The following is a 13083-nucleotide window of genomic DNA, read 5'->3' as shown; positions in this document are numbered from 1 at the left end:
ACCACTAACCCCGGGGGAGGGCACAATAGGGTGACGTTCTCCACCCTTTTTTGGCGACGGAAAACAAAACGCCAAGAAACCACTTTTCCTCTCAAAAAAAAAAAATGGTTAATTCCCAAGTCGCCTCATCACGGCCCGGGCCTCCTAACTTCCCCCCAATACCTTGGTATAAGGTTGGGGTTGTTTAAGCAGTTTTTTTGGGTAAATGTAAAACCTTGATAATAGAATGCTTTCCTTTTTCGCTAACTTTTGAAAACCTTTTATGAACCTTTTTTGGTTAGGGGGGTCTTGTGTTAAAGAAAAGGCACAAATAATTAAAAAATTTGTCTTAAAGTTTAATTTTTACTTAATTTGCCGCTTTTTGTTTTAAAATCTTTGAATTTAAAAAGGGGTTAGGGGTAAAATAAAATGGTAGTTACAAACGAACGAACACGGGCAAAAGGGCTTTCACTTTAAAATCCTGTTTAAAATTTTTTTGTATTGTCTTTTAAATTTTTTTTATAAGTAAAAATATAGGGTATAAGGTAAAACGTTTTTAATGCCGTAAACCTAAATGAAGGCTGGGCAATCACCCGTATTGAAAAGGCTATTGTTGAGAGGGCCCTTTGAAAAAAAAAAAATATTTTTAAAATTTAATTTAATTGTTCAAAATTTGTTGTCCAGTCTAAATTTAAAAAACGGAATGGGAAACAAAGTCTTTTGTGGTTCACAACAACGAGCGTCAATTTCCCCTGAACGGGGGGGATTGAAAAACCGGTAATTTTTACACCTTTTGAAAGTAAAGGGTCTCAAGGAACGTAGTAAGCGTAAACAAAAATTTAAGCTGAAACAAGGTTTTTGTAAATTTTTAGAAGTTATCTTTTAAAAAGGAAGGGTCCCTTTTTTTCCCCCCGTGCCCTGTTAACTACACCCCCCCCGAACAGGTAAATTTTACGAAAGATCCGTGTTTGTTTTAAAACTTTAGGAAAAAAAGAATACAAACTGCGATAAATTGTTTCCATTTGTGACTCCTGGGGCCTCAGGACCCCACGGACATTCCTTGACCTCCAAAAACCTTTTCCCAAAAACCCCACGGAATAATTTTTTTTTTTATTTGGTTTATCCGGGTCGGGTTTTTTTTTTTCAAAAAACCCTTTTGGGGTATGAAGAGTATCTGGATCATAACAGGCACCGCCCCCGACAGCATCGTGTACCGGGGTTACTCCGTCCTCGCGGTTCCTTTATCAGTCGGGGAAACCCCGGCGAACCTTTCTCCCCAAAGTATTTATTGTTTCAATTAGTTTGTTATCGGTCTTCTGTTCGTTCTCGAAAAACCCTTTTAAAAAGTGCTGAAATGTTTTGTTTAGTCATTTTAAAGGAGGACGCTCTGTAGGAAAATAAAACAATGTGGACAGACTGAAGTTGTCTTGTGAGATTATTTTCTTTTTATTAAATTCCGCCTCTATCTACTTCTTGCTGGTCGCTGTGTCATCCGTTTAGTAAATAGCTTGGTGAGAAAACATTTCCCAAAGTCTTTTATTTCTGTTCCTGAGAACTTGGGACACGACGAGCCACATCTGGACTCCAGCTCCTCGTGTCCAGTCGGCATCCTGAACTGACACCTTCACAATGTTTGTTTGGCCAAACCTCAACATTATGACTAAAGCATTGACATTATTAACATTATTAAAAAGAAAAGTAGCAAAACTTCACATTTGTGAAGCTGGAAACATGAAATGTTTTTACAGGTAACATTTATTAAACCATTACAAATAGTTTCCATTTCATTTTCTGTCAAGTGACTCATGGTTTCAGATGGACTTGTAAGAACTGTAAAAATAATATTTATTTCAAAAAAGTCTTGTTTTGCTTGTAAACCTCTTTTATTATGAAAGTCACAGAATACAATTTATTTGTCATGAAACAACTTCTGTCAACCAGGCTTTACCCGGGGTTTTTCGGGACGTAGAAATAAATTGTAACAAGATTTGTTTAAAAACCAAAATTGGTAAACAAGGGAGGTTTAAGGGGAAAATTAAAATTTAGAGGATCTTATCCTTTTAGGGAAACTCCACAGGAAGATCAAGGGTTTTCAACTGCTGTTTTGGGCGGGAAGTCAAAATTTCTCTGGGAAATAAAAACAACCCCCAAAGGAAAACCCAAAGGGGAAAGGGGCGGATCATAAGATTCCCCCCCCCAATTTTTGGTGGGAGGACTCCGAAAACGAAAAAGGGAAATGAGAATTTTTCTACCCTAGAGGAACCCAACCCCCCCAAGCCCAAAAACCCCAACCTTCTAGGCCAAAACCAAAAACCCCCGGAAATATGGTTTTTTTATTTAAATAAGGGTAGTTTCCGGGGGGCCCGGGGAGATGGGGCCCTTCCTTTTGGGCCACCCTTTTATTCCCCAAAAAAACATCTTTTTTTAACTTGAATCTATAAAGTTTTTGAAGGAACTTTGTGTTCCAAACCCCAGAAAAAAGAAGAGAATTTTGGGTTGTCCTTTTTTCCTGTCACCACAGGTTTTTTGTTTCCTCCAACAGGAGAGGTTTAGAGAGCGTTTAATCAAGATACGCCTGAAATTTGGATTTTCTCCTTAAAACGCCTATGTTCTGAGCTCTCCTCCAGGAGACCAGCCCCCCTCAAGTCCCCCCATGGAGCTGGAGGAACACTGAGGACCAGCCTTTGGGGGGTTATTATTTCTACTTAGGAGTAGGGGGTTTTTAGAGGGAGAGCCCCCCTCGTGCTCTCTTCATCAATCAAGTCTTGTTTTCCCCTTTACTCTTAGTTTTCTTTGGGCTTTCTGTTTTAAAAAGAACCCAAAAAACCTTTATTTGCCGGGGAAAATGTTCTTCCTGGGGTTTTCATTTTAAGCAATGTTATGTTTATTTTCAAAAAGGTTACTTTTTCTTCTGGACCCCCTTTTACTTTTTCCCGGGCCTTTTTACTTTGGGTCCCCTCCCCGAAAACCCCCTTTCCCCAGGCTGGGGTTTTTTTAAAATTTTGGTTTGGGATTGTGTTAGGTAACTTAGGGGGTATGGCCAAGGGGGACCCCACAGGCTCCCCTCTTTTTATCAACAGGGCTCCGTCCTCCTTGTGGGTCTAGCCTGTCTTGGTTTCGCTTCCCCTCCAGCTGAGACACAGCTCTCCTCACAGTCCCTCATGTGATGCTGGAGGAACACTGACCTGAGACCAGTCCTTGGTGGGTGGTGGATGGTGGATGTTGAGGGACTGGACACTCTGGAGGAGGTGGAGGTGGTCTTCAGAGAGGGAGAGCTTCTCCACCTCAGTGCTCCTCTTCATCAGATCAGAGATCTCCTGTTCCATCTCTCTGATGGCGTCTTCAGCCTGTTTCTTGGTGCTTCTCTGCTTCTCTTCTATCGTAGTGATGAGCTCGTTTAGTTTCCTCTCCACAGACTCCTTCAGACCAGTGAAGACCTGAACACCTTCTGCTTTCTCTCGGTCTGCATCTTCCTCACTGAGCTTCACGTTGTGTTGGACCTCCTGAATCTTCAGTCGTCTCTTCTGGATCATCTCCTGAGTTTCAGCCTCTGTCTTCTGCAGCTCCACCTTCTTTCCTTCACATTCTTGTTTCAGAGGAACAACATTGTGCATCTTGTGGTCCAACACAGTGCAGAGCATGCAGACACACGTCTGGTCGGTCCTACAGAACAGCTCCAGAGGTTTATCGTGCTTCAGACACATCCTGTCTTCCAGGTTCTCCACAGGATCCATCAGCTGATGTCTCTTCAGACCTGGTCTTGACAGGTGAGGCTCCAGGTGAGTCTCACAGTAGGAGGCCAGACACACCAGGCAGGACTTCAGGGCCTTCAGTTTGGTTCCAGTGCAGACGTCACAGGGAACTTCTCCTGGTCTGGACTCTTGTTGCTCTGAGCTGCTGCTGCTGGCTTTCTGCTGAGTCGACTGTCTGAACTGAGAAACCATCTCAGACATGAAGGTGTTGACCCTCAGATCTGGTCTGGTGGTGAAAACCTCTTGGCACATGGGACACTGGCACCTGTCACTCACATTCCAGTGTTCAGTGATGCACTTTTTGCAGAAGTTGTGTCCACATGGTGTTGTGACTGGATCAGTGAACACATCCAGACAGACGGAGCACAGGAACTGAGCTTCAGATGGCAGAAAGTGTGCAGAAGCCATGTCTACACACATTGAGGAAGAAAAGAAGAACATTTGATTAAAAATAGAATTCAATAATTTATTGAAAAGTAAAAATAATTTCTGGTTTCAAGGCGGGCCTCTCAACAGAGACTGCCCTCCTCGTTGTCTCTGAGCACCTTCACACTGCTAGAGCAGCCTCTCTCTCCTCTGTCCTTATCCTTCTAGACCTTTCTGCTGCATTTGACACAGTGGACCACCAGATCCTCATGTCCTCCCTTCAGGACCTGGTATCTCAGGTTCTGCTCTCTCCCTCTTCTCATCCTACCTCAACGACCGCACTCACCAGGTAACCTGGAGAGGAGTTGTGTCTGAACCTTGTCCTCTCACTAGTGGGGTACCTCAGGGCTCCGTCCTGGGTCCCCTCCTCTTCTCTATGAACACCAACTCTCTAGGCTGTCATTTGCTCACCCTTCCCAAACATTGGTACTTGCGTAGCGAGCTGCAAACGGATCGGGTCTACGTCCAGGACTTGGTCAAACCTTACACCCCACCCCGTTCACTCCACTCAGCATCTACCAATCGGCTTGTTACTCCGAGCTAAACACTCAACAAAGTCACGACTGTTTGCTGTCCCGGCTCCTCATTGGTGAAACAAGCTCCCGATGACATCAGGACAGCAGAGTCTCTAAATCTCCCCCCGCAAACTAAAAACACTTATTTTCCGACTATATCTTGAGTAAAAAAAGGATAGCATGTTAGTACTTATTGTAAGTCGCTGGATAAAAGTGTCAGCTAAATTAAATGTAAGGTAAAAGCTTTTAACTTTGACATAAGAAACCAAGATCAAAGTCGTGCCGACAGACTCAACCTCGCTCCTCTTGCAAAGCAGCACAGAATAAGTCCAAAGTGAGTTAAAGAACAGCTCTGACAACAAAGCTCTGCTTACTGATGACTAACACATCACATTTCCTCCAGCTGCTTCACAATAAAAGCATTAAACTCTTATTGTGAAACTACTAGAGGAAATAGAGGAAGTGATCAATGAACAGTAACAAAAGCAGGAAAGTCAGAGTGAGACTAAACTGAAAACCACAGATTCAGTTTCTAGTGACTAAAGTCCTCCTGAGACAGTTTAAAGCAGTTAAAGTGAGTTTCTGTGTCGTGGGACTGTGGACAGACAGCCACAGTTATATTGTTAATAATTCATCAGGTATGAAGTGATAAGAGAGGAACTTCCTGCCAGAGTAAAGCTAAAGTGTTGTGTTAATCCTGGTGATCACAGGTGTGAATATGATCAGATGTACTCACCAGTGTTTGGAAGAGACTCTGTTGAGTTGTTGAGAAAAACCTGAAGACGTCACTTTGAATCGTCTCTGAGAGAAAAGCAGAGACTCGTCTCGACTGCAGTGTTTCTGACTGAAGTTAACTTTCGTTTCCTGAGTGTGACGCAGCAGCTCTCCTCTTCAGGGTGGCTCCGCCTCTTATCTTCTTCTTCTTCTTCTTTTTTAACGGCGGTTGGCATCCATATAATTGGTGCATTACCGCCACCCTCTGGAGTACTATTCCGTCAGTTGACTCCTTACCCCCAAAACAAAAAAAACCAACAAAACAAACACCACCCCCCCCCCAAAAAAAAATAATAATAATAATAATAAATAAATAAAAATTAACCCTCATCCCTACATTTCAATTATACCCGATAATAAACCCCTGTTTCCTTTAAGAACGTGAACAGAACTCTAATCTGTGCTCCCCCCATGCTCAGTATTCCCTTCAGTGGAGACTCACGCACCCCCAATTCCCCCAGTTTCTTCCTCATCACCTCTCTATGAGTCTCATGCTCCTTACAATTAACCACCACATGCTCCACTGACTCCTCTTCTCCACATATTCACACAGCCTGTCTGCTGTTTCCCGATCATTTCCAGTGTCATGTTGAGTGCAGCCCAACCGTAGCCTTGTCAGCACCGTTTCCTCTCTCCTGTTCCAACTTCCCACCCTGGTTGCCGTAACACTCCTGTGAATAAGATACAGATGTCTCCCCTTTTCCTCTCTGTTCCACCTATTTTGCCACATTTGGTTGACGTTTTCCCAGATAATACTCTTAACCTCCGCCTTACTGATGTTAACTCTCATTTCTATGTCTCCTTTCTTTAAAGCCCTCTTTGCCAACTTGTCTGCCCTCTCATTCCCACTCAGCCCTATATGTGCTGGAACCCACATGAATGTCACCTGACCTCCCTGGTTGGTGACGCGTGAGGCCGACTGAAGGACCTCATAGAGAATGTCTTGCCGACTGCTTGAATGAAAAGATCTGATGCTTGCTAGGACTGAAGCTGCATCGGAGCATATTAACACCTTGTCCTGTTTTGCCTTTTCCACCCATCGTAACGCCACCAGCACTGCCACCATCTCCACTGTGTCGACCCCTAGCCTATCAGATGTTCTCCTGTTGATCCCTCCTCCTTTATCTGGTATTGCCACCCCAAATCCTGTCACTCCTGTCTCAGGTTTCTTCGCACCGTCCGTATAAATCATTGTATATTCACTGTATAGTTTCATGACTCGATATTCAAATGCACTTAACAAATCCCCTTTTCCTTTCTCTTCTCTTTTTAAATCTAGCAGATACCAGTCTACTTCAGGCCACACCAGTGTCCATGGAGCCACCACCGGGTAAACCACAGAGGGGCTTATTCTGAGATCAAACACCTTAAACTCCTTTGCAATGTCATTGCCTATCCGACCAAAGTTATTTTTCTGGCTCCTCCCATTCTCCCAGACCGCCTGCAACACTCCTTTTGCAGGGTGAGCATTATTGTGTCCCTGCAAATTAGCCCAGTAGTTTGCCATAAGTTGCTTTCTTCTTAAATCCAGCGGCATTTCTCCCATTTCCACCTGCAGGGCAGGGACCGCCTCTTATCTGCAAGCTCTTTTAGTTTTGTAGCTTTAGTTTGTCTTTTTAGGGGACTTGTGTGCTTCAACTGTCTCTTTGTTTTTAATAAAACGTTGATAGTTTGGACTCTGACTGTGTTTGTGTCGCAGGGCGGAGAAAGCAGAAGGCAACCTGAGAGACAAAGCGCAGGGCAAAGCTCACACCTGTTGAACTCTTCCTGACGTCACCTGTCCATCAACTCATAACTATTTATTGTCTGCTGCTTCTTCTCGTTGAAAACACGTTCAAGCTAAATAACTGTGATTTGCATCAAGTTATAATTGTGCCACTTTCAACCCTCAAGTTGTTGCGTTGCCGGTCTGGAATCCCACAATGCATTGCGGTCCCCTGGTGTCCAATGAAAACACTCCGTCAAACGTTGCGCTGCTTCTTTGGGTCTGTGTTTCTGTCTTATGGACTTTGTGGAAATGAAGAGAAAACACACTTGTAATTTGTGTATATATATATATATATATATATATAAGCCTCCATTTGGACAGGTGTTGTAAATTAACATTTAGCTACAAACAATTAAATGTACGTTACACTTATGAAGCCACTGCGATGTCCATATCAAATAATCAAAGCCTAGCATGAAGACGGTGAACAGAATGAAACAGCAGTGCGGTGACTTTTTATTAAACACAGCGATTTAAGGTGGAAATGTCTTTATGGATGAGAAAGAGAACCTGAATCCACACGGCGGGGACCAATAAAAACATTAAAACAGTAAACTCAGGTTTCTGTCTGCGGTCTCAATGTTATGAGGAATACGTTGTGATATCTCCAGAAAAAAACCTTTTGCTTTCCCCAACAGTGAGAACCCAAAACCAGCTGAACATCAGATGTGAACGGCCCTCTTGGTTCTGGGTTTCTTCTTCTTCTTCTGTCCTTTCTTCTGACTCTTTTTGTTTGGATCCACCATTTCTCCCTTGAAGGAGTTCGAGCTCTTGGTCGCCGCCTGCTGGTTTCCAGAGAACTTCTTTTTAGACTTGAAACCTTTCCAACCGCCTCCTCTCTCCTGCCCCCCCGGGCCCTTCGTGGGGCCCTTCGTGGGGCCCTTCGTGGGGCCCCTGGCGGCGTCAGTGTTATTCTTCTGCCTCTCCGCCCTCTTCACCCGGACGGGTCTGCCGTCCAGTTTGCTGCCGTCCAGTTCCAGCGCCAGCTGCACCGAGTCGGCGCTCTGCGGCGGGAAGACAAACCGGGGGACGTGAACCCTCACGGAAAACACGGCGTGGAAACAAACAGGGTTCTTACACATTTTGACCGATGGATTTCCAGGACTTTTCACCAAATGTCCATGACCAAACTGAAATCTCGGTATAAACATGAACAATTTTGAAAATGTTGCGTATTGATTGCGTACGCCGGCTTATATTTTCAGCATCTTTCTTTAAAAATCACATTAATTATTTCAAACTCGGCGTAAATGAACATGTCATTATAACAAATTTCCATGACTTTTCCAAAACTTTTATGATTTAAGTTTTTTCCAGGACTTTTCCAGGCCTGGAAATGACCATTTTAAAATTCCATGACTTTTCCAGGTTTTCCCTGACCGTACGAACCCTGAACAAAGACACAAACGTAAAAAAAATATGAAATGAAAAGGCGCCGCCCGGGTCGCCGTACCTCAAACAGGATGTAACCGAATCCTTTCCCCAGCCCAGAGTTCTGGTCCCGCACCAATCGCACCGCGTCCACCGGGCCACACTCCTCAAAGTGCCGCCGAAAAGCCAGCTCCTTAATCTCTAAACACACACACACACACACACGGTCAACGTTGATGCAATACGTAAACGTCAGCGTTAAAGAGCAGAAGCGAGAGACTCACCGAACGAAAGGTTCCCCACGAAGACGGAGCGCTTGTGATCGTGCTGCAGGACACGGACAGCGTCAGCAAATAGTTTGACAGATTTGATTTTAAAACAATTACTTTCGACAGATTTTTGCGGGCGACTCACCGAGGCCCCCGAGGGCCCCTCCGTCACTCTGTCCACCCGGATGTGGAAGTCCTTCTCGATCTCCATGCCGTTCCTGTCGGCACGCCGAGGACAGAGCAGATTAAAAAGTTAGCCGTCGGCCGTTAGCCGCGAGGCGGCGACTCCCGCGTCCGTCGATTTCATTCAGGTTCCGAGTCACGGACCTCTCGAGCGCTTTGGCCACCGTGGCCTCGTCGTGGAACACCACGTAGGCGTTCAAGCTTTGAGTTTTGGGGTGAATTCTGCGCCTGGGAAGTATTGAAATAAGAAAAACAGAGTTGAACATTTGAGGAGTTAATCAAGTCTCATTTCTACCGAGCCGACCGGGACAGAAACGTACTGAATGACGGCCACTTTACGGGACATCAGGGGGTCCTCTCGGACCTGCAGGGGGAAACAAAGCAGAGCATCAGGAGCTGATGACGAGTCCCGGTTCCCCCGGTGGACTCGGGTGGAGCTGCCGCTGAGCCGCGACGGCCGACGGCGCCTTGAGCTCTGAACATGTGAGCTGTGAGTGTCTGAGCGACGCGAGGCCAGACGGCTCCGGCTCCATCAGCGCGTTGTGGGATTATTTACCACAGAGCGAAAGCGGATGGACTCGATGGATCCTTCGTCTCTGAAGAGGGCCGTCAGGGTCTGAAACACAAGGGGGGGGGGGGGTCAGGTTCTTCCTCTCTGCTACGTAACATCCAACAAGCCAGGAATAAAGCTTTTCTTTTAAAGAAGGCAAACAGCAATGGTCTCGGATCTGATCTGAGGTCTGCTCGTTAGTCCAAACTAAATATAAGTTCATAAAGACTTCAAATTAAATGCTGTTCAAATGTAGTTGGTTATAAACTGTGTTTCTTTCCTGTGGGATGAGGAGGCGGGGCCTAACAGTAAACGACTGGTTCACATATTCTAACACCATCTCTCTCTCTGCGGACCTTCTTGCTGCAGCTGATGGGCAGGTTGCCGACGAACACCGTCCTCTTCTCCTTCACCACCTCCTCCTCTTTGCTGGCCTTCAGCTTGTGCCTCTTCATCACCCAGTGCTCCGCACTGGTCTCCGCGTCCGGCGCCTTCCTCTTCTTCTTCTGAGCGGGCGTCGTCTTCCCTCGCTCGTCCTCGTCCGCGTTCTGTAAACTGATCTCCCTAAGAAGAGAGAGAGAGAGGACGATACATTGAAGAAGTGAGAGGGGCGGATGTTACGGGATCAAAGAGGAAAAGAAGGAATGAGGATTTATTTTTCAGGAAAAAGACTTGTTAGTTAAGAAAAATATATAAATAACAACAACGTTATTTACAAATGCAAAAAAAAAGACAGGAGGAACCAGGAGAGAGACGGCGGCTCCGTGGATTAACAGATGGAAAGATGTCCCTGAACGCCTCACCTGGTCTCCAGCTTCTGGTCGGCTTCCGATTTCTCCGGAAGCGGCTTTTGATTCTTCGTCTTCTTCTTCTGACCTTTGACCTCTGCAGCTTCCTCCTGTGGCTCCTTTGCTTCTGTGCTCTTCACGACGGGCTGCCACGAAAACACAAAACCACGTGAAGGACGAGCGCGGCGAGAGTTCTCCTTCTTGTTCTCACTGTCGTTAAACGTCAGGTTCAGACTCAATTCTCCGTCCCTGCTGCCACAAACACACGACAGCACCAGATGTCGATTCATCCGCCCCTGAAAATAGTCCCCAACAGAAGCTCTATCTACCCCCCCGGGCAGCCCCCGCCCCCTGTAACTTTCTCTATAGCGCCAGATTACAACAGAAGTCAATCTAAGGTTCCCTTTCCCAAAGAACGGGTCTTTGTTCTTTTATTAAACAAACTAAATGGCCGTATGTTATTGATATAGATTTTTTTTCTTGCAGGAAACTAGTTAAAGAATTCTTCTACTGCATTTAATTGTCGAACGTCATTAAATGTGAACATTTAAAGACTTAAATTGACCCCCCCCCCCCCTCCCCCGAAGCTGTTGGATATCCTCGTGTCGTCGTCACCTTCGGTGCGGGCTGGTACAGAAGAGGACCGGCCGGCGCAGCGACGCTGAATAAAGTCGACAGCGATCCGGAGGCCGCGGACTTCTTCTTGAACAAACTTCCCGACACCTGGCCCACCTCGTAGCCATCTGCCGGTTGCCCCGACAACGCCTCTTCACTGGCGACAGAAACACTGGAAAGAAGAAGAGGAAGTTACAGCGGACAGAGAAACGACAGAATCCACTGAATTAAAAGAGAGCGACACTAAATACGACGGATCCGAGGATTCAGCGTGAGAGTAAAGGTCTGAAGGTCTGAACGGTTCCGTGAAATAGAGGATATTCATCATCAGGGCGCGGAATACAGGGTTTGATTCAATAACTCGATGGATTAGTTACATTTTTTACCATTTTATAATGTAGATGAAAAGGAAATAGTCCTGAAAACAATGTGTTTCTATCTTAGTTTAATAATTAATTAATTATATCATAATATAACAGTCACAGGGATAATGTTTGATACTTTTAACTAAATTGTCCTTCTATACTTAAGCTGCTTCACTTCATGAGTGATACATTAATCGGAGGTCTAAAGAAATGACGCAGGTTATCTTCATTCACGGTGCTTTGGGAATTAGAAATGTGTAAACAAACCTCTTCTTGCGCGTCTTCTTCATGGTTTATTCCAGAGAATACACGAGCAACACTCGTGAATTATTTTCTGTTTTCTTCTATGAATTGAAACGAGTTATTTATCAGCTCAACTGGAGCGATAGAAACGAACTTCTACGACTTTAAACACCAATAACACGAGAGTATATATTTCACACACGCTCACACGTTTTCTCTTCCCAGCACACGGCCTGTCCTACTGCAAATGGTTTCCCACAGGGAACAACCTCCCTGTGACACACTGGTTCCTCTTTATTTTCATTACCCTTTTGATATTGCCGAACTGAACACTAAAGATATTAAACAGCGGGAACCAGACAGTGTTAATATATATTACGTACATTTAAATGTATATATGTATCATATTAAACGTATTTAGAATCAGTTTTAGTCAAAACAATTGGGGGAAATGAGTGCAACCTCAAAACCTTCCCGCACTTCCGGCAAACCCTCCATCACTTCCGGTGAGCTAGCTACGTCAATTGTTGTGTTCTTGTATTGTTGAACTGAGCTGGATGGAAGCTAAACTACCTTAAAGACGTCATAGATTATCTTAATATCTTTTTTATGCCAGTTATTATACAACGAGTACTTTCCATCTCTTTGTTTGGGGGGTGGGGCGAGAAGAAGAGGTTTGTGGGATACATTTAACGACCAGTTCTCACGTTGATGATAGACATCGGGGCTCCGATGGGAGTGGACCGGGCGGATCCGGAGGTTCCGGAGCTCTCTGCGGGCCGGCGGGTGTCCTGCGACGGGGAGCGGGCCACGGTGCGGTACGTGGGCCCGGTGCCACCGACAGCAGGTGCGTTAGAACCCCGGTGCTTTGCGGTTATCAACAAATACATAATGGCGTTTAATTAGCGGATTAGATAAAACTTCACTGACTAAAATGGTGAAATTCTCCCTGCAATATATAAAGTAATTCAAATTAAAAAGCTCCACCAGCTGCAACATTACATCGTCGCGTCAACAATTATATATTAATAATATAATAAATATTCAATCAATCAAACTTTCATTTCAGACTCAAGGTCCAGATAGTAGAACATATTAAAATAGAATAAAATAAATAATAATTATTATTATTCAGCAATTGGCAATTTTGCTTATTGTACTTTCGCTATAATTTAAGTATATTTTGATGCAAATGCTTGTAGACGGCCGCTTTAGTAACGACATTAATGCAGGAATTTTAGTGAATAAAATATCTAGATTGGAAACCCTCAATAAAAAAATAAAGGGAAACTAATTATTTTACAATTTGGCTAATTTTGGACGTAACTTTGATCGAGCTCATGTCTCGACGACGTCAGAGAACTTCTTCAACAAATAAATAAAAATCCTGCTGGAATAAAAACACTCCCACGGCGATGCTCCACCTCCCACTCGTGCGCTCGCACTGATCGAGCGTCTGTGTGTGTGTGTGTGTTCAGGGGTGTG

The 13083-nt window shown here is 44.7% G+C and overlaps 3 protein-coding genes across 6 annotated transcripts in view; 1 reads left to right on the top strand and 2 right to left on the bottom strand.

Annotated features, from left to right (window-relative positions):
• The window catches only part of LOC130190997 (E3 ubiquitin-protein ligase TRIM47-like), a 6745-nt gene extending 1224 nt beyond the window's left edge, over positions 1-5521 (bottom strand). The window contains exons 1-2 of the mRNA XM_056410670.1: positions 5409-5521; positions 3145-4141 (exon numbers count right to left, since the gene is read on the bottom strand). Coding sequence (XP_056266645.1) covers positions 3145-4139 — 995 coding nt within the window. The 5' untranslated portion in view covers positions 4140-4141; positions 5409-5521. The remainder of the gene's footprint in view (positions 1-3144; positions 4142-5408) is intronic.
• A 2136-nt stretch (positions 5522-7657) lies between these two features.
• On the bottom strand, positions 7658-11825 carry rbm34 (RNA binding motif protein 34). Its single transcript, XM_056410712.1, has 11 exons — positions 11623-11825; positions 10991-11162; positions 10391-10521; positions 9944-10151; positions 9594-9653; positions 9358-9401; positions 9182-9265; positions 9000-9072; positions 8870-8912; positions 8668-8786; positions 7658-8218 (listed from the first exon to the last, which is right to left on the bottom strand). The coding sequence occupies exons 1-11, from the start codon at positions 11643-11645 to the stop codon at positions 7877-7879; spliced, it is 1299 nt and encodes a 432-aa protein (XP_056266687.1). The 5' UTR covers positions 11646-11825; the 3' UTR covers positions 7658-7876.
• Positions 11826-12123: 298 nt separating this feature from the next.
• Positions 12124-13083, top strand: part of tbce (tubulin folding cofactor E) — an 8390-nt gene continuing 7430 nt past the window's right edge. For all 4 annotated transcript variants that reach the window (XR_008831095.1, XM_056410709.1, XM_056410710.1 and 1 more), the window contains exons 1-2: positions 12124-12445; positions 13077-13083. The exon at positions 13077-13083 is cut by the window's right edge and continues 78 nt beyond it. Coding sequence is in view for 3 of the 4 variants with exons in the window: in XM_056410709.1 (XP_056266684.1) it covers positions 12310-12445; positions 13077-13083 (143 nt within the window). In the remaining variant the exon portion in view is untranslated. The remainder of the gene's footprint in view (positions 12446-13076) is intronic.

Source organism: Pseudoliparis swirei, unplaced genomic scaffold (genome assembly GCF_029220125.1).
Source record: "Pseudoliparis swirei isolate HS2019 ecotype Mariana Trench unplaced genomic scaffold, NWPU_hadal_v1 hadal_26, whole genome shotgun sequence".
NCBI lineage: Eukaryota > Metazoa > Chordata > Actinopteri > Perciformes > Liparidae > Pseudoliparis > Pseudoliparis swirei.
Note: the sequence above shows the minus strand (reverse complement) of the source record. Positions and strands in the feature narration are given on the sequence as shown.